This window comes from Aulonocara stuartgranti (assembly GCF_965226115.1).
Source record: "Aulonocara stuartgranti genome assembly, chromosome: 7".
Taxonomy (NCBI): Eukaryota; Metazoa; Chordata; class Actinopteri; order Cichliformes; family Cichlidae; genus Aulonocara; species Aulonocara stuartgranti.
In genome coordinates, this window is record NC_138945.1 from 54,969,673 (window position 1) to 54,995,510 (window position 25,838).

A 25,838-nucleotide genomic window follows, 5' to 3' on the forward strand; every position below is an offset into this window, starting at 1 on the left:
CATTTCAGAGGCTTTTGTTTTTTTGGAAATATTATACAACCTGTGATGTATACAACACAATTACTTCACAGAAAACACTTACACTGGGGGAAATAATTCTTTAGGAAGAGCAATGCTGAGTATAAACCCAAAGAACACTATCCCCATCAAGCATGGAGATGTAAACGTTATGTTTTTGGGCCGTTCTTGTGCTAGAGTACGTGATAACTGTACGTCACTGTGGGGCCATTAGACGGGGCCATGTACCATAAAATCCTGGAAGAGAACCTCCTTCCCTCAGCCAGAACTCTTGGTCTTCTAGCACGACAGTGATCCAAAACATGCAATCATACCACCAAAAAACAAACGAGTGACTAAAGAAGAAGCACATTAACCGGATCAAGAAATTATTTCCTCCACTGTATATTTATTAGGAGGCCCTGCAGACCATGATTGCTGTGGATCTTTAAAAAAAATAAATAAATAAAATAAAGCTTCGTCAACAAAAACAAGAATTTCTTTTTTCAAGTTATTTTTTTTATTTATTTCTTTTTGGCCAGCAAAGAACAGCAGAAGTCACAAATTAAAAGCAAACAAGACACAGTGATTAAACCTACAGTTGTATGATATTGTAATGTTAAAGTGTGCACATACTTTCATGGTGAGCTTCAATATCTCGCAAGATCAATTTAAATTGATGTAGGCGCTCTCTAATAACTGAAGCATCTCGTCCACTAATGAGTATAGAAAACATGTGAGTTACTGACAGCGGACTGACCTGTCTGTGGGGGGAGGAGGCTGCAGGAAGTGCTGATGCTCTGACTCAGACCCTCAACCTCTGGTTTAGGCTCCGGGCTCAGAGGCACAGACAGGAAGTGGTTGAGGTTGGTTGGATGAGTCTGACTCTGGGCCAGGCAGGGCAGACTGCGGCGAGATGGCTTTAGGCTCTTCTCCTTCAGGATCTCGCTGATGCTTGTGTGCATGCCTGAGGAAAAAGAAACGGAGGAAAAGTTCATGCCAATAGTTGCTTAAAAGAAAGAAGAGCAGTCAGAAATCTCTCAAGCCTAAAAAAATTCCATGCATGAGTTTTTCAGAATAGCTCATGGAGAAAAAGAAAGTGTTTTATACACTTAGTTTTATGTCATATTGTACAATTTATACACAGATCCACTGTGAAATTTATATTTCTATATACGGCAAATAGAATAATACAAATATGTTTTAATCAGATGCACTTGCATTAAAGGATGGATTGGCTTTGGCTGCGCTCGTTGATGAAGCTCTCAAAGAGACATCAAAAAAACAAAAATTATGCAGAGAGAACTACTCACCACTACATCAGCACTTCATTATAAGTCAGCAATACTACAAAAGTGGTACTCTAAAGTCCATGTGGTATGTGATGGTTACACGTATTACCACGAAAGTCTCTGAAAATAATCAGGGAAGAGGTCTGCTCACAACTCACACCGTTAGATTACATGTTGACAGCTGGTAGCATAGTAGCTAATGAATGAGAAAGTGATAAGAAAATATGAAAGGCGCACCGCTCAACAGAAAGTAAGCTTACTTGTTATGGCTAAGTGGACAACAGTCATGTAATGCTGTTCTCCAATTTCAATGCTTGTACAACATTGTGGAAATCACCACAATGATGGCATTTCAGTTTGGACATTTGATGTTGCAACAGTTTGGATAATTCTTTAATAAATCCAGCTCTTCTGGGTCAGCCAGTTTTATATAATATAATAAACACCGCATGACTGGATTATCTCTTCAATAAAGCAGCTGAAGTCAATAAACAGTAAAATAACACCCCTGGTAAGATGTTAAAGTAAGAAGAACTTGACATGCTGTACATCAATTATAGCATTAATGAGTTTCTTTCTGCTGTTTCCTATCAGGTTTCCATCCATTTTCTTAATCATTTATCCAACCAGGGTCACAGTGGGGCTGAAATCTATCCCAGCTGACATTAGGCAAGATGTAGGGTTACACCTTTAACAGCTACATCACATGACTAACAGCCCAATTCAGAATCAACATTTAATTAAAGTGTTTGTCTCTGGACTGTGGGAGGAAACCAGAGCACCCATAGAAAAGCAACACCAACACAAACATGCAAACTCCCCATGGAAAGCAGATCATGAATCATCACTGAGGCAACACGAGAGTTAGTCAACCTGCTACAAGTTTATTTAAAATATTCATCTTATCATTTTACTTCCTTGCTTGTATCTGCTTTGCATTCACCATTTTTATATTTGCTTGTATCTTACAAAACAGCATATATGACCAGTAATAATAACAACAAAACATTAAAAAAAAAAAACTGAGCGCCCTGAAATCATGAGAGGGGATGAAAAAAAAAAACCAAAAGAAAGGCAAAATCTCTGTCAAAAGGTCCACTTTTTTTATGGGCTCCACTGATAATGTCTGTCCTTCATAGTGCATTAAAACCATCAGCACTCCCTCATTTCCATCAAATGACGCACTCCAGTACCTCGAGACCAGCAGTGCCTTAGCACTCCAACCGCCTGAACAAATAAACATTTAATAACATTAACTTGTTCTACACCCCGATTAGCTTTGCGCTAACAGAATATTCATCACTGTGACGATGAACTGTAAAGAGAGAAGTTAATGAGAATAATGAATTACCATCAGTTGAAACAGAACACTGTAAATGACCTTCAGCCTCAGCTCTGCAGCTCCTGACTTATTTATTAACAAAATTAAGGCGTTGTCTTTAGACGGGAACGTGACTTCTTTTCACATCCAGTGAGGAATTCACTCACTGACCTTCCTGAAACATTCAAGTGAAACATGAATTGATCATTTACTCTCTGTACAGTGAGGGCCCGAGCTGCAAGCTGTTCAATAATTCATTTTCATGACATTGAGCTGAATGGGATTGTCATGGGGAGGCCCTGTAAATTAAAGAGGACGTGGCACGCAGTGTTCGTCGACCGCAGTCATCCTCATCCTTCCATCGTGCTGAAGGTTAAGCATTTAAACCTGTGAGTGTTATGCTGAACACAGGGTCATATATGAGATCTTGAAGAAGATTTTAATTCATTTTCGTGTTTCTCACCTGTCTTCTAGGCCGCACTTTCTCTGGTTTAAAAGCAGGAAGGACCAAACTGACCCCCATGTGGTGTGGGCTTTCCTTGATGACATAACGAGGAGGAAAGCTTGGAGGCAGCTGGAGACCAAGTTTCCACTATTAGCATGCTTAGTATTGTTTAAATATAGTCTGTTAATGAAAGAGCACCGCTTTAAGTTAATTGATTCTTTTTTTCTTCTGGACTGGTCTGCACAATCTTAATAAACAGATATTTACATACGAATATGCAGAATTTACAAGATGCTTGGTATCAGACCTGGTTTCTGTTTAGAGTCTGCTTGTAGACTAAATTTAAATCAGTGATGAGGTTTAAGAAGGATTTACTTGTAGTTTTTATGGATGAAATAGAAAAATGTAGGAGTGTAAAAAATAAAACGTTTGAATGGATTATTCAGAGTTTGGACTGAAGCGAGTTATGTAGAAAGCAAAAGAGGGATTGAATTTGCTGATATACAATCTGAAATCCATTTGCTGCTGCATGACAACAGTTTCGCCTCTTATAAGATTTTTGAAATCATCTGCATTTGTAAACAATGACTAATGCACGTGGCAGGATGTCTTGAGCCAGACATCCATTTTTTAACTATCTGGAGATATGCTGGCAACACTGGAGTCTGAAAAATTTGCCTTTGCCCCGTAGGCTAAGGCAGCAGACTGCTTTATATAAACAAGGGTCATTTTGGTAAATCAGGCCACAGTGGCTGCTCTACCAAGGGCCCAACTTTAAAAGGTTATAGCCCGGTGCAAAGTTGTATGTTATAGTTTCTCCTTTTAAAGTTTAAAGCATCCTGTTGCTCTTCATTTTTTACAGTTAATGAATTTAACTGTAAATGTGCAGCATTAATCCCCAGCTCCAAAGACAAAGGGAAAATAAAACAAAAATGCAAGCTTCGAATCGGAAACAACTTAATGACCCCTGATGCTTTTAACATTCAGCCAACCATCACGGGATCTTTCAGCACTGAGTGAGAATAAAGCCAGTTTAATATGCAAGCTTGTCGGCCAATCATGGTGTTCGTTCCCCCAATAACCCCGCAGATATGAAATGAATGAAAGTCGTAAGCTCTAGCTAACATCTACAATGAATTATTAAAGTGAAAAACTTCAATGCATTAAAGAAAAATTGTGCTTACAGCTTAAAATCCACTCCATTCAAGAGCGGGGATTTAAAAATAACTCTGAATGGTCAGCAAAAACACGACATGGGGGCTGGAAATTATTTTTTTGTTTTCATCATGTAATTTGTCCTCAGGCTCATAACAACATGGGATCACAAAGGTTCCTCCTTGGCACGCTTAACGTTTCAGTCAGTTTCATCAGAGGCATTATCAGAGAGAGTCATTACATGCAGAGACTGAAATCTGTGGGATAAATCAATTCAAAAGACAGTTGTAGAGGCACAACTTCCAAGTTTTAAAACATTATTTTGGGGAAAAGTTTTCAAACTTTTTAAGTGTCAGATATGACTGGTGATCCTATACAAGTTGTCCCAGTGGCCACTAAAAGGCAATGCTTCAAAATAACTGAGCAACTAAGTTCCCAGAGGCATTTCAAGATGGCAAGACTAGTGACAAGACTTGTTTCTGGAAGGACTTTTGATATTTCTAATCAACTCAGAGCTGTAGGTTGTCAAGCACTTTTTTCTGTGGGGAGACTTCTTGTGACAATTACATCTGCACTAACATTTAAAAAGAAAACAGAGCTTTTACGGTCCGGTTAGCAAAAAGGCTCAGCGCGTGTTTTGCTTTATGACTGGAGTAAATCATTGAGAGCTTAAGTGGCTAGAGGCCTAAAGTGTACTGGTCACAGTGGATTAGATTAAAGAGTGGCTGTATCCTTATACAATGTAACTGTCCAATAAGCTGACTCTGTGTTGAATCGCTTATGTTTATGCATAAAGGTTAAAAAAGTCAAACAATGTCCCGATTATTTTAAAAGACAGCAGCAAGACTCAACATGTCTGAGATGATACGTCAGAGCAAAGTGAGCTAATTGGTCTGCGGGGGCACTGCTTGGTGGTCTCGATGGGTCCTCAAAGTTTAAAATAGACCCACAAATTGGAGTTGGTGTTGTGTGAAATTGCTTCTGTGGAAATTGAGATGATTTAGAGATGATAAAAGCACCATTCAAATCAGACTCTGTGGATATTAGGGATATGATAATAGTTATCTGACAATCACTGGCCTGATCAATAATATTGGCCCAATTTTGTCATGCAGGATGAATCTATGTACTCTGTTGTCAGAGCATCTGAAGACGGTGCACCGTGTAAGACATAAATATAAAAGGGGTTCATCTAGTAATGCTTAATCTCGCTGTGTTCTGGCTTAAACTGGTTTGTGAGGAGAAAGTTAATCCCATGTGCATGCTCAGACTGTGCGTGCATGTGTGCACGTCCGAGTTTTGTACGGGACTCGCCCACTATTCAGAGAAAAAGACGCTCGCTGTGAGGTGATAAGGTTAAAAAACACCTCCAAATTCTCTCTGCATCAGCATACAACAAAGTCTCTAAGACAGTTTCTGTGCACTCTCGCAAACACCCACTCAGGCTCATCTGACATGAAGCTGGACGAGCTTCAGGGAGGGTCGTGATCTGGGATTTGGATCTCTCCTGTGCAGCTTGTCCATGACGGTCTTTTAATGTGAGATTAAAAGGATTTTTCAGGTCTGTCCATGTGTGTGGGTATGATACCGTATACATGTGCCTGTTTGATCGTATACTGTGTACTCTATTACTGCCTCCAAATGTTAGTGACAAATGCTAAAGCCAAGAAAGGAGGATGATTATCAGATCGTTATGCTCCTCTTGATTAATTCTGTCATAATATGATAAGTCTGGCGTACGCCTGACAGCTTCACAGCACTGTGTCTAGGTGTGAATGCAGCGATTCTACTCTGAGCCAGCTGGAAGAGCAAGCGGTTGATTTGAAAAACAGCAAGGATTTGATGATCAGGTACAAGCAGTGAGATATTAAAAACAGTGCGGTGAAACAGACGTAAAGTTCTGCGGGATGTCACTTTGAGTCACTTTTGTCCGCTATCACTGAAAAGGGCTATGAGGCATTGAGGCTTTATGTGAAAGGATGTTGCACAAAGAGAATTCAGGTCAGTGGGCTGTTTCCCATCATGCCTCTAAGTTTCCTTGCTTTACCCTTTGAATTATTCATCCTTGTTCAGCTTATAACACTTTCGCTGTCACAGCTTTCAAATTAGGAACACTGCATCAAGGCCTTTTCAAACAATGCTGGGGTTAGGTACTTAAGGATTAAACATCACTTGGATTGTGTCATCAGATTACAAAAGAAAAATATTAATTAGACCAAATTACATTTAAAAATTCGATTTTTTCATATTGATTAGTTTACATTTTCATTGCATCCTAAGATAACACTTTTTACATTATCAAAGTGAGTCACTCCTCCATGCTGGATCACCATTATTTTCTTCATGATGTTTAATTAATTTTTTTTTTTCAAGACGTGGTGATTTATAGATAATTGAGTTTTTCATTATTTTTTTCTCTATTCACATTTGACACACAATCACTTTGGTTAAGTGCTATGTGTGGCCTCCGATGAAAAAGCAGCAGGAGTATCTCAAAAGGAAAATACACTTCACCCGAAGGCACTTCTTTTATTTCATCTCTAAAAGCAAAACAAAGTAAAACTCAGACCAGATGTCAGGCACTGGATAAATGCTGTCAAACCCTCTCTCTCACAGAGAGTTGGTCAGAATAGAGATTGAAAATGTGACGTCATTCAGGGGTAAAACCGCAAAGAATTCTGGGAACTCGTGGCAAGAGGTACTAGCGCACGCAGGCTTTCAATTGAAATCAGTCACACAGCGATAAAAAGAAACACAAAAAATGGCAAGAAGCTGTTGTATTATTAACTGCAATAGCCGGTCGCATGACAGCCACGGGAAGCCGACGGGTAAAGAGATCGGTTGTTATCGGATTACGTCGTTGAGGAGAAATTGTTCGAGCCATGTTTCCGAAGTAACAAAGAGGCGACGGATGGCCTGGATTGCAGCCATTCAAAGACCAAATATAACATCTCAGAACATTCCAGCTCACAGGTTAGTCTGCTCCAAGCATTTCCACAAAGGTGAGTGTTTTGTAGTAGTTAATACGTCATTTTTCTTAACATAATTGGTGATATAGGTTACAAGCAAGTCTGGCGCTGAACAGAAATTGTCGCGCTATGCTCCTTTGTTTATTGTGCATAAATAGTGAATTGTCCTGACACAATATTGCGTTTCGCTTCTGTTATTATGGTACATTGACAAAAACATATACTTTTATTCACAGAATAAAACAGTTTTTTTGTATCACTAATTGCCCAGTACGATTACAGCATACAGTATTATTGTCACTGCTACATTTCTGTGATGCTACCAGAAATTATTTCCACTACTAATTAATTACCATTGAGCTCAAAGGTCCTATTAATAAACGGTTAACAAATGTGTATTTATGAAGACGATTTGTGAGACTGGTAAACTTATGATACGTACGATGGTCTTTCGTTCTACACGGTGTATTTCAAGGTCCGTACCTGGGCTTGTTGCAGTGACCTGAAGTTACTAAACTTCATGAGTGTATGCACTCACTCCAAGAACCGTATAATTATAAATATGAGCGTGGTGAAAGTTGGGCAGCACGCTAACGTATTTTGTCCCTCTGTGTGCTTGTAAGGATCTAACCCTTTCACTCCTTTGATTTTTTCCTCGTATCTTTTCTTTGACTTTTCATCAAGTCTGTCTTTGTACGGACCGGCATTGTTCTCCTTCGTTTTGTACATACCTTTTTTGGGGGGCAAAGAAAAACCAAGAATTTATTGGAACCGGAGAATAAATGTTTTGCGGTGCTGCAAATGCTTGCATTTGATGCGGTACTTGGATTGTTTCGCCACGAGTTCCCGGCATGCAATGCGCGAAAGTCACGTGGTCTGTCAATCTCTATAGATCACTGCAACTGTGAACATGTAACCTTGTTTGTGTTTTTTTTATGATGAAGCTTTTTTCTTCTTCTTCCGTGAACGTCCACATTTATTTTCTAGGATGTGAATTGTTTTTAAATGTCAACTCAATGATTTATTGGTCAAAAATGGATAAAAACCCTGAATAACCAAGTGTGGTGTGTACTGTTATTGTAGAAATATTTAAAATATCATGTCACATTTGACCTTTGACTTTTCATCTGAGGCCACTAGATTGATGTGATGGTCAAAGTGATAATACTGCTATATACAGCTTTTCAAAACTATGTTTCTTACTGCCGTTCAACAGCATCACATTACTTTGGACCTCTGACCTTTTCTTCAAGGTCAAATAAATTCAAATCTTCATAAAATGTCTTTTATCTTTAAAGCTATGCTTGAAATTCTGCTGCCTTTGCTTGTTTGGGAACATTTAGAAAATGATGTTGGTATATGGTGTTTCTAAATATCACATTCAAGGATGCATTTTATACACATTTGACCTTTCACATCTGCGTTTCTTTCAAAATACATTATTTTCCTGCACTACTACAAAGAAAACAAATATTCCCTTAAAAGTAAAGAATACCCAGAGAGTGAGCTGCCCGGGGGAGATTTGCACTCTCAGAGTGTTTCTTGTTATCATCATCACCATTAATGTTATATTTCACTGTACTTTCTGGGTGTGTAATACTTCATGTTTTTCTTATATAATAAAATCTTGACAGAATCAGTTCAGATGATAATAATGTGACCTGAGTGCTCTCTCTGCTAGCTGCTGGGACAGACTTATTCAGAAGTCTGTGTTAATGTGACTGATGTTGTCTCTCGAGAGTTTGGCAGCGTGTTTCAAAGCCCACGTGATTCTTAACTGTAGCGTTTAGCTTGGTTTAACTTCAAGAATAGAATCCCTCCATAAAACAGACATACGGAAGTGGGGCAGCAACGAGAAAAGCTCATGTAGTAAACCATTCATCAGTTTCATTTTTTAGAAACTAATTGCATTTATGACTGATGACAAACACAGTTTTTTTTTTTGATTACCATAATAAAATGACTATGAAATAACAACTATGGCCTCTCCCTCACCACCACTGTGGCCTGGATTAACGTTTGTGACCAACACAATTAGCTTTTCCTCCAAACACCTCACAAAATAAACAGTACGGTTCTAGATGACTCAAACCTACTCATGCATAGGTTTGCAGGATCAAGCACCATCAGACTTGACATTTGCAGTAAAACGCCGAGGCAACAGCACATGGGAATGAACAAATGCACCTCCTCTAAGGAGCATTAAGTATGTAAAAAAACAAATATGATCGAGGTCAGAAAATCTGCAGGCTCAGATCAAGTACGGGCCTGTGCGCAGACAGAATACTCCAATACTCCAGCCAAGTGGGGCCTCTGTCTTGTTTTAAAGACTTCATGAGGTTCAAAGAGCCTTTCAGGGTGAGCTGTGAAGGGAAATCACATGTGTTCATTATCCAACTGGTTCTTGTTCATCCACATCCGGTGAGAGGACTTGCTCAGTGTCTGTAATATCCTGTACAAGTCCACATGAAAGTCCACAGTTTCCCCCTGGTGTCAGGTAAAAGCTTACTTGAACAATACTTGACATGAAGCCTGGCCACAGTAGAATATATTCTGAAATCATTTGAAGCACTACCTTGCCCAGCTGCCTCCATCCTCCTATAAACTGGAAATGATCCTGAGTGCAATGTCAGAGTGTTTTTGGTGAGTAAGACACTGTCGATACTGTAGTCACCTAACTGCCTGCTAAAGTTAAAGGACACAGATCTACAAAAAGCCGTTTTGCTTGTGAACACTGGAACACAATGGGTCGAAGCTCTCTGCATTAGGGTGGATGATGGGTGGAGTGACTGGTAACAGCTTCCAAATCACTGCAAATTTCTGCATGCAGCCCTATTACTGTACTCAGCTATTATTATCATCATTATAAGGTTCACATTATATTTAACCTGCTATAGTTTCATGTCAGCATCCTTGCATATAAATAACTGACACTTGCTACAGAAACCTGTCTGGGCACCCACGCAGAAGTTCAAGCTCACGTCTCTCCTCTTTGAGATGAATGTGCGTCTGGAGAGGAGTTACACTGATCCATCATCATCAGGACAACAGCAGGAGTGCAGTTTGTGTCTGCTGGCTTGATTTGAAGCTTATTGCATTTGAGCCTTTGCAGAAATACACGCTCATCCTCCGTCTTCACCTTCAAAAACTAGGCAGGTGTCAAAGAGTCTGCTGTGTGTGGGGATTGCTCATTTTATAGATATGAAAACAGAGAGGAAGACATGCAGGGACAAAGAAAAATAAAGAACCGAGCAAATGTTATGACTTCACAGGGTTTTAGCTGTCCGGCCGATATATCCATCCACAACAGTAAATTAAATCATTCACCACTGTATGCGAAGGAGGCTTTCCCGCTGGTATAGCCTCTATTCTTTGTTATCATGCTGTGAGTGGGAAATAAACTCCAAAACATGTGTGTGTGTGTGTGTGTCAGCAGTTCTGGTGAGAGTGTTGTTTGCGTTTTTTTGTGATACACCCCCAGGGATGATGGCGACAGTTACTGCTGATCACACAGGGGGGCGATATGATGATCACACTGTGGAAATTGCCCAGACCTCAGGAACACAATGACACTACGACCACAGACACACATTTAAGTTACTGGGAGAATGGCACACTGGTTTGAAGCACAAAATGATGCCATCTTTAATAAACCAATACTTTTTAAGTTTAAAGACCTGCAAACACTGACTGAAGACACACAGATTACCACATTTCTTTTTCATACACAGTTATGACTCCCCACTTCCAGATGATGAGAAATTCAGTCTTAAAACATTGCTGAGTAAAGTCCGGAGAGTCTTCGAGTCTTGTTTTTCTTCACAGTATTTAAGATTGCCTTAACTCTAAGCTTCTAAAGCTTAATGCTTCATCAGGCATTGAAGATGTATCACCTCTTGGAAAGTTCATTTAATTAGAAGGACCTGAACAAGAGCCGTAACACATAGAGCAAGGGCACTTTTCCCATTCATCCGTCCCTTATCAGGCCTAGCCAGTAAAACATGGTGTGAAGGCTATTCTAATGATATGAGTCATAGGAGAATTTTGGTGCAAACAGCTTCCTTGAACGATCTTAAAAGCCATTAGATGGCAAAGGGTGGCGGATTGTTTTCAGTGCACACCTGCCAAGTGATAGATTCACAGCAGAGTGCAATAACGCATCCCTAAGCTTGATTTAACACGCAGCAGTATTCAGTGCATTTATTCAGCTGTCATAAAATTGCAGTTTTGGCGACTCTGTTGTGCACTAATAATTGATTCAGCCCTCAAACTTTTTTTGTGTAATGAACCGTGTGGTTAAACAGTGGCATTAGGCTACAATAGCTTTAAAAGCATTTAAAAAACAGGCAATGGAGCTAAAACTATATGTCATCTGTTTGAGCAAGCGACCCATATGCTGAAAGGCTGCAGGGGCCTAGGCCTGCGAGTCCATCACAAAACAATTAGTATTTGCAAAATAAAGGCTCAAATAAGGGCTAAAAATTCTCAAATATCAAACTTTTTCTATTTCTGTATTTTCTGTCAGTGAAGTTTAAAGACTGTAAAAGGCCTCAATCCTAAAAAAAATCGGCAGGTCTTCATAACCTCCCTCCATATTTCTTGCATCTCACTGCTGGTATTATAGCCCAAACAGTGTCAAATGTTCTTATACTGTTCCTGATATTTGGAGAAGAACTTTTGTGTTACCTTTACCAAAAAGGTGGTGATCCCACTTTATTAAATAACTATCAACCCATTTCTGAAGTTTGCATCCCAGCTAAAGTGCTTGAGGAACTGGTGAATGACCAATTAAAAAAAATACTTGGTCTCTAATCAGTCTGGTTTCAAAGAACAACATAGCACGGTCACTGCTTCGATTAAACTTTTAAATGCCAACAGCAAAACACTTTGAAATACATGAATTCATAAATGGTTTCTAACATTTATAATTAGCCCCACGGACACGTCTGTCAGTCACGTGCAGTTGAGCCGGACAGCCTGACCGTAAACGTACCTCTGCACAGATGGCAAATTTTTACCCACTGTTTACACAATTCAGGATCCTATTATACAAGCCTGGCAGGACCTCTGGGTTGCATCATTATAGGAGATTAAACATCCTCTTTCTCTTCCAATCTGCGTCCTCATCGCTTTAACGTCACACTATCCACTTATGCCTCCGATTGCTTCTGATTCCACTACATGACAGGATTTTCTGCAAAGCCTCTGTTGCATTTCTGCATACACACCTGCGGGGGTTTGTGGATGTGATTAAATATGTTTTGGGCTCCAGCAGAACTTCTGCCTGCATTGTTCTTATAACCTAGCAACCAAACAAGCGCCGACTATTTAAGGACTGTGAAAGTGTTAAAGCCGCTAACTGCCAGACAACACACACACATGTGCGCACACACATAGAAGACAAGACTTGTTTTTGTTATTTTGTTAGTTTCAGCCAAGCATGCTGAATAAATCATCGTACATAAAACTGATGTCTGCCTACTATCCTACAGTAGCCTGTTTAAATATATAATAGACAGATAATATTATGTTCTGATATTAGTGTCTGTAGCAATAAACTCATCTGCCTGCTTGCATAAGAGGACAGGTGGTCAGCCCTGGACTGTGCAAGCAAAGGTTTATGCACGTGTGCATGCACACACCACAACAACAAATACACAAAAACTTCAACATTTACTGTAGAAAACTGCAAAGAGAGCACAGCCTCAGTCCTACAGATGCCATCTACCACTGACAAGCACTCGCAAACATCAAAGTTACTCCCTTTTAAGCTAATGAGGGCTTCTGGGTTAAAAATAAATAAATAAATAAAAAAGCAACACCCATGATGAAGATGAGCAGAATATCATCTGATATAGAACATACAAACTATAATAGAAGCCGGCTGGAAGGACTACACACCTCTCACCAAAGTGCACAACGCTATGTAGAAGCGTGGAGCTTAGACTTAAATCTTTGATTGAAGAACCAGGTTACCTTTAAATTTTTATTCGCTTAAAGCAAAAAAAAAGAAGAAAAACTTTCTGCAGAGTGTTCAGGATTTCAACGTGATCCACCAGCATGCTGCAGACAAATCTGACTTCATGATCAGTCTGCCAAAGAGCATTTGAAATTCACTCAAATCTTTGAAAGCACAAATCAGATGAGTCATTTTTGCCAAAGACTAACTGTAGCTGTGCTTTTTTTGCTGTTCATATCACCCGAGTGAGATATTTTTGAAGGCAAGATGAAAAGGACATCTCTTCTGTTAAATTTCAATTTCAATTTTTTGCTGCAGGAATCCTACTAAAGCTTTTCATATGGATTCATATGGTGAAACAGCATTTCCAGCTCCAAGCCTTTTAATGCATATGGCGCAATTGATTGTGTTCCAGGAAGTGCAATATAATCGCTGAGTTTTGCTTTAGCAGGCCTTTGTGAGCCAAAATTCACCACCTTCGCGTTTATTTTAATGGTGCACTTAACAGCCACTGAAATATTGAGTGGGTCCTCTGGGTTACAAACTTTAACATAAATCTGATATAGTCCTCTGGAGCGCTGACTGAAGTCACGAGGTCATTATTCTGAGCTTATAAAATTTTATAATGTAGGATTTTCTCTGATGCATTAATACAGAAGGAAATAATAACTGAACAGACGAACGATTTGCACGATTAAACAAAGAATCCAAAATAAACAGAGAGGTGAACAAGAGCAGCCTTTCCCAGCAGGGCATCCCCCACTCATGAGGTCGAGGTGCTCAGCAATGTCTCATCAGAAGCCAGGGGATGCACCTTCCCATCTTCAGCTGGGTACGCATAACAAAAGAGGTAACTGTTCCACATTTATTAGCCTAGCTCAGCATGAAAAACAAGATCTTTCTTCATCGTTTTTCTAAATTTAGACAGCAAGAACCGCAAAGCATTGAAGAAGCACTAATTTCCCCCAAGGAACCCTACTTAGGGTGTAAAATCAATACTGGCCCAGCAGTGTAATCAAGCTGCACTTAGAAGCTGTTGTATGTGGCACTGTTTTTTGGGTTTTTTTCCCTCACAGATTTGCAGCAGTGTGCAGACACGAAGTAGTTTTCTTTTACAGAACAGTTTGTCCTGTGTGTAAAAAGAGTACCTGTCCGAAATGCAAAACAACCAACAGCACACCAACATGGAGAAATTAAATCTGACTGTTTTCCCCTCCATTTTGACTGCATTACAGGAACTTTTAACAGCTTCATTAAAAAAAAAAAAAAACGACTGTCAGAAAACGCTGAGGAAGCTACTCCTCGCAGGTTTCAGGGCACAAACATATCACTTTGTCACAAACTATCTGGCATGCTTCTGAACAGATCTAAACAGAATGGTTTTTATTTATTTTTCCCCTTCAAAGCACAGCTGAATATTAAGTTTGGTTATCAGCTTCTTGTCCTACTCATTCATATGAGCATGGATACGAACACAAGTTTAGAAACTGGGCTATTTTTTGTATGAACTGCGCAGAAATGTGTTTTCTCTGAGAACCCGCAGCTTTCCGCTTAAATCTACCAAACGTGCTTCAAGTTTCAAGTTGTTGATCTTTGTTTTGCATTACTGATCATTTTGACCTGTACGGTTTTATTTAACTAGGCTGGACCTTTATAATAAAAACGTGGGTATGACTGTCGGTGCAACGTCAAGTAGCGGACAAAATACCAAAAGTGCAGGTTTCAGAAACAGGCTTCTTCCCAGGAGGACGAGGCTGCAAAGCTTCCAACTCTGCGTCACACTAACAGCAAGTGGAGAGACCATTACCTCCGAGCACCACTTCACACACAAACTGTTCAACAAGAGGAAAAAAAGTAGCCACACTCGTCTAAAAACAACGACAAAAAAGAAAATCACATCTTGACACCTTGAATTTCCCCTGACGTTATCCACAAACCTTTCTGCTGCTTGAAGGACTGGATTGAGCCCGAGTGGTGCACCATGGCGGCGTTCAGTTGGTTCCCAGCGCAAATCAAATTCCGTATTTAAAAAAGCAAAACTGCGGAAAACATGGGAAACTGTGGCGGGGTTGTGTAGGTGTTCCCTCAGCTCCCATCCTGCCAAACGAGCTCACTGGCGATGCGCAAACGCCAGCAACACCTGTCTCCTCTATGCAAGCTCCCACCCCCCTACCCCAACACCCCCCTCCGCTCCCCTATCGCCACCATCCACGGCTGTTGTCATGGCGACCGGAGGTAGGGGAGGTCCTGAGATGGACGCGTCCACCTCCTGTCCTCCTCCGTGCTGATTTACTAAAGCTGCGGGAAATTACCACGGACGGCAAATTGCAAATGGACCGTCGACAAATTTGATTTGCTCTCCAGTTATCCTCCTGCTGAAAGCTGCACTTATCCAAACAGAAAAAAAACCCCACAGCCGTGGACCCAGTATTAAGTTAAATATAATGCAGTACAGGCTACTGCTTCCCAAATATCACAGATAAAAATATGTAATCATGGGGACGTTGTTGTTTGTTCTTTTTAAGTTGAATTCACATTTGAGACACTGCAATCAGCCTTTTTATAACAAAACGAAAAATACGAAAATGTAAAAATACTTTCTTTCCCTCTCTAATTTTCTCAAGCCATGGGACACATGATCATAAAAATCCAAGACCAATGATGGCGTAAAGTTGTTGTTAGGGGGGCGACCGAGGCTCAGGGGGGTTGGGAAGCGTATATGTAACCGGAAGGTCGCCGGTTCGATCCCCGAGCTCTCTGTCCTGGTCGTTGTGTCCTTGGGCAAGACACTTTACCCTACCGCCTACTGGTGAGGGGCCGATGGCGCGATATGGCAGCCTCGCTTCTGTCAGTCTGCCCCAGGGCAGCTGTGGCTACAACTGTAGCTGCCTCCACCAGTGTGTGTGAATGTGAGAGTGAATGAATAATGGAATTGTAAAGCGCTATATAAATCCAATCCATTATTATTGTTAGAGGAAGCTGCAGCTACAGTCAGGCTTCAATTCAAATTTTTTAACACTAAAAGAAATAATAATAATAATAAAAAAAATAACTAAATGCAAAAGCAAAAGGTCTGTAAAGTCAATATCTCAGCTCACACAGGCCTCACAGAGCCCAGGCTGCAGAGGCAGGGGACCCCTTGTATGACAGTAAATGTTTCATCAGTCATGAAAACTAAAGCTGAACAGGGCACCATGTAGCTGCAGTGCACTTTGATTGCAGACTATTAAAACTGGAGGACTAATAGTCGTGCACTGCACAAACAGAAATCCACTTAAATGAGAGATTTGTTGTTTATTGCAGATTTGGGCAGTGAAATACACAACAGTGTATATTTCATCAGGAAATCATTCTCTGCTTCTGCACGTTAACATTTTTGTTTTCACCTGCACTGCTTTTGACAGTGTTAAACAGTTATATTACAGTTATGTGGAAAATAAAAAGTGCAACCGCACTAATTTCTAGGCTATTACTATCATATTTAGTATAATTTAAAACTTCATTGGGTCCTTAAAATAAGGTCTTAAAATAAGGTGAATACAAAATTCGATTAACAATAATACTTGAGATATTACACTGTGCCATTATTTCTTTAACAAACACTAAAGCAAAATGCAGTTCCTGCATTTTTAGGAATTAAGAGGGTAAGTAACAGCCAACTATTCAAATGCAACTGTTAATTGACAGCAAGTCAAACAGTTAAGTGTGAGTACCTCTATCTAAGCAGATGCTTTGATAGCTGAGTTTGCAAAGTTGCTTTTGAACAAATGTGTTTTGGAGAGATGACACCACCGTGGAGATGTTTGCCCATGATGTGCCACATTAAGCACATTAAGGAGTCCTTCAGTTGACCATGATGCCCTCTGTATACCAAAGAATTCTAGAGGCAAATGTGAGACCATCTGTCTGACATTGATGCCAAACACAGTAATAAATCTACAACAGAATGGCCAACAAAGAAAAGAATCACAGTGTTGCAATTGCCCAGTCAAAGTCCTCAACTCAAGCTGACTGAAACACTGTGGTGGGATCCTAAGAGAGTTGTGCATAAAGAAATGCACAAAAACGTCAAAGAAGAAGAAGTTTAAAGAAGTGTGGGTCAAAACTCCTCCTATGTGATGTGCAAGACTGATAAAGTCATACAGAAAATAACTTCAAATAATTGAAGTAGGCGGTGTTTCTGCAAGCTACTAAATCATGAGGTGTGCTTAGTTTTTCCACACACTGCTTCTGCATTTTGGCTTTGTTGTCATGTGCTGAGATTGTATTTACAGAATTGTAAGACCTTCTAAGGACTTAGGACCGAACCTTTTGACATTATATACTGGCAAACACGATAATGATATTTAAAAAAAAATTGTACATTTAATCAAAGACTGCACGTGTTACCTTTTTATCACAGGTGCCACCTTCTTCCTTTGGCATTCTCTTTAGCAGCTGTAGTCAGAGTCACAAAATAATAGTAATAATAATGGAACAAATCAGGAGATTATTTTTATTATTTACAATCAGGTTGTTAAAAGTGAGACTGTACGATAGATTCAGTTGATATAGTAATAATAATATTTGAGTAATGATGCAATCCTATGTATTTTAACCATGAAGTATAGCAAAATTCAGTGTATATGAATTACCTAACATGTCAATGAGGATCGTGATTATCACGGTTATTAGTAAAACATGCAGGTAGTTTATGGGATAGAAAATAAATTCTTTTTAAGTCTCCAGTTTTATAGTATTAACCAAGCTGCCAGTTCATCGAGGTTTATCTGCAAGGTCACTGGTCTTATTTCAATGTCATCCCCAGAGAGTTACAGCAGCAGACCACTAATCTGGATCATGAGAGGGAAAGCTCTCTCATGGGTGTTTCATGCTGTTTCTGTGCAAGCAGACACTGAACTGACTGCTGTTATCTGGTGACTGTTTGCCTCGGGAACAATAACATAATCTTTATCTTGGTCTTTGGCCTTAGTTTTGTATATTAATCTACGTCTGTGGGGTTACTGAGAAAAGAAGCCTGGCATCTGTCATAGATGCAAATACCATCTGTTTTCTTGCAGCTCGGCATGCTTTTACTCCTCCCACTGTTGTGATGTTTATTAAAGACTGCTATCAGGGCATTGTGTGCCAACCCCAGCGACGCGACATTGAACTAGCAAGCTAATGCATTTCTTCTACTGGGGTGATTAATAAATAAAACTGCAGCTCTTATCAGTGGGTCAGTCCCACTTTAAATTCTATCTTTTCCATTCCTGCCTGGTAGTTAGAGGATGTAGGTCAGATGGGAGCACTGCAAAGGGATGAATTTAGACAAATGATATACTGCCACCGTGTGGAAAGTGTGGCTAACTGTTATTAACCTCAGCTCATGAGCGCAAATACACACAAAAAGGAGGACACCCTTGAATCCTTGAAATTAAATGGCCAGCTGCATGAAATGTTTACATTTTTTAAAAAAAGCAGGTGCGTCATAGTGCGGGCAAGAGTGGAAATGTGTACCCAGGGCCTCTAGAAATCCTGGAATGAAAAGTTTTTATTTGCAGTTTTTATTTTTAAGTAATATGTGTTATAACTAAATTGCCTGGAATAATCAGTTGGGTGACTGAGTGTTGGTTTCTGGCCAATTACATAAAAATGTATGTAAATGGCCAGAAAATGTGGATAATAAAGAGGAAATGCCAATAAAGCCATAATGAAAAATCTGTTAGTAACAGTAGTCGGCACATCAATACATTTTTATTGAGCTGTGATTTGTAGTTAGACCATTATTCAGCCTGTATAGCAGTGGCGTAATATAGAATAACAGATACTCAACTCAGAGAAAACGTGAAAAACAGCCACTCAGAAACCATCAAAGCTACCTAATATTCAACACATTACTCGCCCCTCAGGAAGGATCTGCATTAGCGTGCCATTCGGAGAATCAAAGAAGCTGCTTGAGAGGCTCCTGAATAGTGAAGGCCTCTGGCATCAACACTTTCAGCTAAATTAACTATGATGGTTTTGTTGTAAGGCTTAGCAACTGAGAGATCTGCTGATTAAGTCAGTTTAAAAGTTCATTTGAAGCTCAAAACTTTTCCTCTCTGGACCGAAGTGAAGCCAACCACTCCCAATGTGTGCCTGAACAACAAATGCTTTTTAATTCTCATTGATTAATCTTTAGGCTTTAGACTTTCCTTTTTGAGAAAGCTCATAGTTAGGGCTGGATTGGGTGACCCTGAATCCACCCTTAGTTATGCTGCAATAGGGTGCTGGAGGAGTCCCATGATGCACTTAACATTTCTCCTTCTCTCAACCTTTTCACTCACCATGTTTTTATACACCACTCTACATTTAATTATTAGTTAATATTAATCTTTAGTTGTCTTCCACAGCATGTCTTTTGTCCTTTCTCCCTCAGCTCACCCCCAACCAGGCGTGGCAGATGGCTGCCCCTCCATGTGCCTGGTTCTGCTGGAGGTTTCTTCCTGTTAAAGGGGAGTTTTTCTTTCCCTCTGTCGCCAAAGTGCTTGCTCATAGGACGTCATCTGGGGTTTCTTTGTATTATTATAGGGTCTTTACCTTACCTAATATTAAGCAGCTTGAAGTGACTGTTGTTGTCATTGGGAACTATATAAATAAAATAAAACTGAATTGAAATAAATATTACAGTAACTGATCTTTCATATTATAAAAAATATGAAACAATGAAAATAAGGGCTCAAAATATTGACTTTACTGGCTTTAACTTTGGTTCAAACACTTTTTGTGCTGTTTGTGCTGTTTTGGCGCAAATGTGTGGAGCTTGCTCTAGACTGACTGAGTCAGCCACTCACTGGGCAACACGAGGGAGACAGCTTCAAATGTCATAAACCGCAAATTTATACACACAATTTAGATGTGGAAAAATATGCTTATCGACAGGAGGCAGTGTTTGTAAACATTTGGCTTTCCAAGACCTGCTGGCAGGCTCACCAGACTGCTGGTCGGTGTCTGTGCCTCCAGAGCGGGAACTGCTCCAGGATGGGCTGATGGTGGGACTGATAGTAGCATGGTGTCTGATGCCACTGGAGGAGCTGGAGACCTGACTCTCCAGCAGGGGGAGGTACACAGAGTTTTCCTGATGACATGATCCTGTGAAACAAAGAAAATATCAGAAATCAGTGAGTGGTAGCATCCCGAAGGCTTTTTCCAGCTCAAACAATAATATCACTTGTGTAAGTTGTCCACAGGAAAATTAAGCTTGCATGTCCACATCAGTTAATTTTGTTGATGATCAGAGAAGCCCAGCTCTCTACTTATCCTTCTCAAGTGACTACGCTCATCCATTATTAATGAGTCTGTGATATTCCTTTTTGTCTTCTGATACTTGACACTAATGGGGACCACTAAACACTCTGGCTTTCAAAGCTCAACTGTGGGACAGTTAAACTAACAGACAAGTCCAGATGTTTAATATCAAGGCTTTGTTAAGGGATCATTTTCACTCAAACCAGCTTTGGAAAACCAGATTTTAGCCAAACTAAAATAACTGGAAGACACTGATGGTTTGGCCTACACCGTTATGTAAAGTTACCTTTTCATCTGCTCGCATTTTAAATAATGTGGATTTTCACAAATATACACGAGCAGCATTATTAAATCCACTGGCTGGCAAAACAAACGACATCTGTCATGCATTTTCATCTGGCATTTAGCTGGAGCTTCCTTTTGACACAGAAAAATATTGTAACCTCATCCAACCGCTAAGCCAACATGATTTCTGCCAAAAGCAGCTCCAGAGACGACGTGTCCATGCCCCGACTCGCTAGAACTGATTCTTAGAGGGACTCTTCTCCTTTCTAGCACCTCATTTTTAATCTTAGTCTCTACTAGAGTTCAACAGTATAAATGAGGACATCACTTATATTGTCAAACACCTCTATTCTTCTTGTGAACCCACCCATCTGGAAACTAAGTGGGACTGTATTAGAAACCTTAACACCAAAACTTTGAAGCAGGACTCGGGAGAGATGCGTGAGGGGGGCCTCTCTCTTTGTACCCTTGACTCCTTTTACTTACTACTCTGGTAAATGGACTGGTTCTTATATAGCGCTTTTCTACTCTTCTGAGCACTCAAAGCATTCACCCATTAACACCAGCACATTTTTTCTAGGTGCCTTCTAAGTAACAGTCACACACTCATACTCCAATGGATGCATCGGAGAGCAATTTGGGGTTAATATCTTGCCCAAGGATATTTGGAATGCAGGAATTGAACCACCAACCTTCTGATCAGTAGATGACCTGCTCTACCGCCTGAGCTAAAGCCACCCCAGAGTAGCTATGCATGATACACAGTGCATTATGGGCCTTAGTTCATGAAATCTACAGGTATTTCTCCCTTGAAGCCAGTTTTATTCTTCTTCCTGCCAGCATTACATTTGAACAGCAGGTGGTGGAACTGTTCCTAACCTCAGCTGTGTAACCGAGATGACCACAGTAAGGATGCGTGCTCTGACTGATCTTATATGAAACAGAGCTGTTAGAGCACCACGAAGTCTGAACTTTTGACTCACTGGAATTATTTCATGTCCACACTGCACTGACCTCTATATTTGAAACTCTGACCATGTTTGATTTGAGCATCCTTAAAATGGGAAAAATGGGAGAGAACACAAAGAAAATTTGCAGATCTAATATTAACAGAAATTTGCTCTTTTTAAAAAGAAAAAGAAAGAAAGAAAAAAGAAGACTTGCATAGAGTTAGAGTACTTTCAAAAAAATATTTATCTTTATTTGTATTTTTTTATTTTATCTATTTTTAAAAAAAAATATGTGGCTTTTAGAAGCAGTAAATAAAACATAGTTCACTATAGTGAAAGTATATACTGAATATCTGAATACAGTAGATAAGAAAAAGCACAATAAGTGACTTTTTAGTGTATGAAAATTGTTTTTTTTTAACTCAATTTAATTGATTAGAATTCTTTATGCTCAGTGTTTGCTCTTCTTTGTGTGAATGTGTTGAATTGAAATAATGAACACAAGGTGAAACGGCTTAAGGCCTCTTAAACATTACACTATATTTAACCAGTTTATTATTATTTATTCTATTTAAACAAGTTAAACTGAAATAATTGCTGTAATCAGTTAATGTGGAGGCTACGATTCATAGTCTTAAACAGGTCACACCAAGGTTAACCACATTTTAATTGTAAAAAGGAAAATAACAATCCTGTGTGTGTGTGTGTGTGTGTGTGTGTGTGTGTGTGTGTGTAATGAAGGGAGATGTGTATATTTAGCCTCATTAAGACCAACAGGAAGCTCACAGTCCAAACAACATGACTCAGTAACATTAAGAGTTTTCATGTCAGAAATGACTCTTCACAGATTTAATGTCTCATTTTAATGAAGCCCACAAGAAAAGTAAACTTTGGTAAGCAGACATGTTGAGTACAGTTTGTGACTGAAATGCCAAATGTTAAACTTTCTGCCATTAACGAGATCATAACACTTTGAGGGGATGATCAAAGAAAGTGCAACATCCAGGTCATCAAAGCTCTGGAAAACTAGTAGGGAGAAACATATTGCCAAAATGTGCTTGCGTCCATTAAAGATGTGCGTGCTAAGTGCAGCAGTATGTTCTCCTGAAGGTTTCAAAAACTATAGAGACATTAGGTATCGATTGATGAGCAGGGAACTTCCTACTCAAACTTCCTGGAAGATTGATTATTTATTTAAACAAGTGCGTTTCAAAGCTGACTAAATCCCCGTCTCAAACAGACGCGAATCTGCGATGAGCTGTCGAGGAAAGAGTGACTCCATTAAAAGCTCACAGCTCTGTTCAAAAAAACAATTTGAATGTCTGGCTCATTTTGGATTTTTTTTTTAAGTGTTTTGGTTTATTTCCGTTTTACACGGCAGCCAAACTTTCCTGAGGGCTGGACTCACAAGCATGACCGAACACAACAAATCCCAGAAACACATACTGGACTTTTAACTGCTTAATGTGCTCGCACTCAAGCCAGCTAAAACTTGTCAACGTCAGCAGCTGATAATGTAATTTTTCGTGATAAGTGTAGTCAGGTGCACATCTACCCCTGCTGTTAATTCAATAAAAAGGGCCTAAGTGTTTATCATTTTAACACATGTAAGCTAAAGGGAGGTGCATGTCCGCGTATGGGAAATTTACTGTGTGGTATTTGCATTACACGATGACCACTCCAAGCTGTTATGAGCCTGGACAGCTTACATTAGTCTGTGTGAATCACTTTAGGCCACATAAATGGCTGTAACATGCGTGCTTCTTTCTCTAATCCAAAGTGACTGAACAATATACTGGCCTTCTTCAGATTTATTAAAAAATGCATTATGAAGCAGCAGGTCTGTATGCATGGCCTGTCAACACTATAACAAAAAGAACAAAAAGAATCAAGTGTAACAAGAGGGCACAGGGGAAACCTCCTGTTGCCTTTATTATCCTTACTTTAAAAAAAAAAAGAGAAGAAGAGGATTTCAGAAAACACCTGCCTATGCTGGGTCATCAGTTTGTTCCTGATTTTTGTGTTTTTCTTTATATAAATTGATTGATATATGTTACAAAAGTCAGCAAGGAATCGGGTGTCCAGTGCTGGAAAGTTGAAAAAATACAAATTGTCAGCAAAAAAGGAAAAAAAATGTTGCATATTCACCTGAACACTCATGTCACTTTAAGCTACGGCCTCGTTTTTCATACAGAAGTTTCAGGTTAAAGTCATCCAGCTTCACTCTGTCATTCTGCAGTATTGTTTTCGTTACAGTTCATTGTTTTCAGCAAGAGATAACATTTTGCAGCGACTCTCGGAGCGTGAACTAACTGGGATTTTAAAACCTGACATTTACAAAATAAGCATCGTGGGCACAGTTACTTGGTCACGTCCCGGGTCGCTCGCTATCAGAAACTGTTTCTGTGACATCTCTGCTTCATGTGAGGCAGTCACAGGGAGAAGTGACCCAAATGGACCAGAATACACTCACAGCTTTGAACTCCTGATGACTTGCGACCACTTCATGACACTTCCTGCCGCGCCACCACGTCACGATTTGGCCCCCGCGCCCTCCCCCTCAAGAGCGCCTGTCCCCTGGTCATACATCGCCCACTCAGCACAGATGGGATAACCACAGCATTTACCATTTCCCCGATTGCCTGTGGCAGAGGTGATTTAGAGCAGCTAATAAAAGCCACTCCACTCGTGCGTTAGTTAGCCGCCTCATTGAACTGAATGACACAAGACATGTTTGTTGGATTTCGCTAGGAAAAAAAGAAAATAAGTTTCTTTACTTTTATCAGTCTGTGGCTTACCACTTAGGTTTTCAGTACAAGATTACAATGAGCTTTCCTGAGTGCTGTGCAGACACTGATAAGTTAGCATGCTCCAAGAAGGCGCATCAGTTCTAGTCAAGCACAAGCTGGGCCACTTTCTCTCTTCCTAACTTATAGAAAATGACATGAAGAACACCCACCTCTCCAAGGAAAATTATTATTGACCATGATGAAACTTCACTTCCAAGTGCTATTCATTTAACATCATGCTTCATTAATAAATTAACCCACCAGTATCAGTGTTCATCAGGAGCATTACCAGCATGTTTCATACATATGAAAGATTCATGCTCTCATCAGATGCTCATGTTGCAAGCACTATGAAAAGCATGCACTGCTACAGCATGCAATGTTATTGAATGACTGCATAATATTAGCGTTTGTTTATTCCACACAAAAAAGAGCGGGAAAACAGCTGAATATTGAACAGCATATACACGAGAGTATAGCCAGCAAATAGGTTTGTTACCAAAGGCAAAGCCATTAAATAAGCAAGCTGGGTGAAATAAGATAACGTTGTATAACAGATCATATCAAGTCTATCAAGTCAGCTAATATTAAGCCCTTTATTTTTACAGCTAGCTGCTCAGAAGTGAGCTGAACCTACCTGAGGAGGTGCCTAGAGCTTGTGACGCCTTAACTTCCATTGCATTTGCTTCCACCTTCAGTATAATTCCCCCATCAATAAGTTTCTGAATGATAACTTGCACAAACTGCAAACGCTGTGCAGCCTCATGGACCTGTCAGTCCCACAGTGCAGCACTTAAAGCTGTGAAATAGCCCAGACGCTGCAGCAGGGATGAATGGGTGGAGTTTGAGGTTTGGTCCGACAAAGAGGGGTACAACATTAAACTCTCAGACTATTGACTGTAGCATATTGAGTGCTTTATGGAACATTACTCATTTCACACACAAAGGTTTCTCGGGAGATTGTGTAAGTTAGAGTGTAAGTGTATTAAGAGAACATACTGTGAATCTATCCACCCCTTTAAGGGTCTTTTTTTTTTTTTTAATAAAAACTTTTTAGCGTTTTGTTGTGTTAATTCATTTTTGCTTCAAAACAAGATTTATAGGGAATAATGAACCCTAAACATTTGTTTACATTTTTGTTGATCTGATCATTTCAACATTTACTGTGCAGGTTATAGGGGGTGAATTCTGCTTGCAAGGTAGTTATGTGTACACCACGAGAGTCCTTGTGGGAATGAGAATAAAAGGATATAATATCCTGGTATTATAATATCTTATTACAGGGGAGTATATCCAGCAAAAACACTTGTTACCAGAGAGAATTACAATCTGTGATAAAAATTCTCAAAAGAGCAAAGATGATGTTAAATGCATAACTACCATTGGGAAACAAGAGCTTGTAATACC

The 25,838-nt window shown here is 39.7% G+C and overlaps 1 protein-coding gene across 5 annotated transcripts in view; it reads right to left on the reverse strand.

The window, feature by feature from the left end:
- The window catches only part of ano3 (anoctamin 3), a 50,110-nt gene extending 29,939 nt beyond the window's left edge, over positions 1–20,171 (reverse strand). For 4 of the 5 annotated variants that reach the window (XM_082542506.1, XM_082542507.1, XM_082542505.1 and 1 more), the window contains exons 1-2: positions 15,076–15,297; positions 758–964 (exon numbers count right to left, since the gene is read on the reverse strand). In XM_082542506.1, the coding sequence (XP_082398632.1) occupies positions 758–964; positions 15,076–15,121 (253 nt within the window). In that variant the 5' untranslated portion in view covers positions 15,122–15,297. Of the gene's footprint in view, positions 1–757; positions 965–15,075; positions 15,298–20,092 lie in introns of those variants that run through there. The other variant, XM_082542508.1, reaches the window with a different exon arrangement.
- Between the last annotated feature and the right edge of the window lie 5,667 nt (positions 20,172–25,838).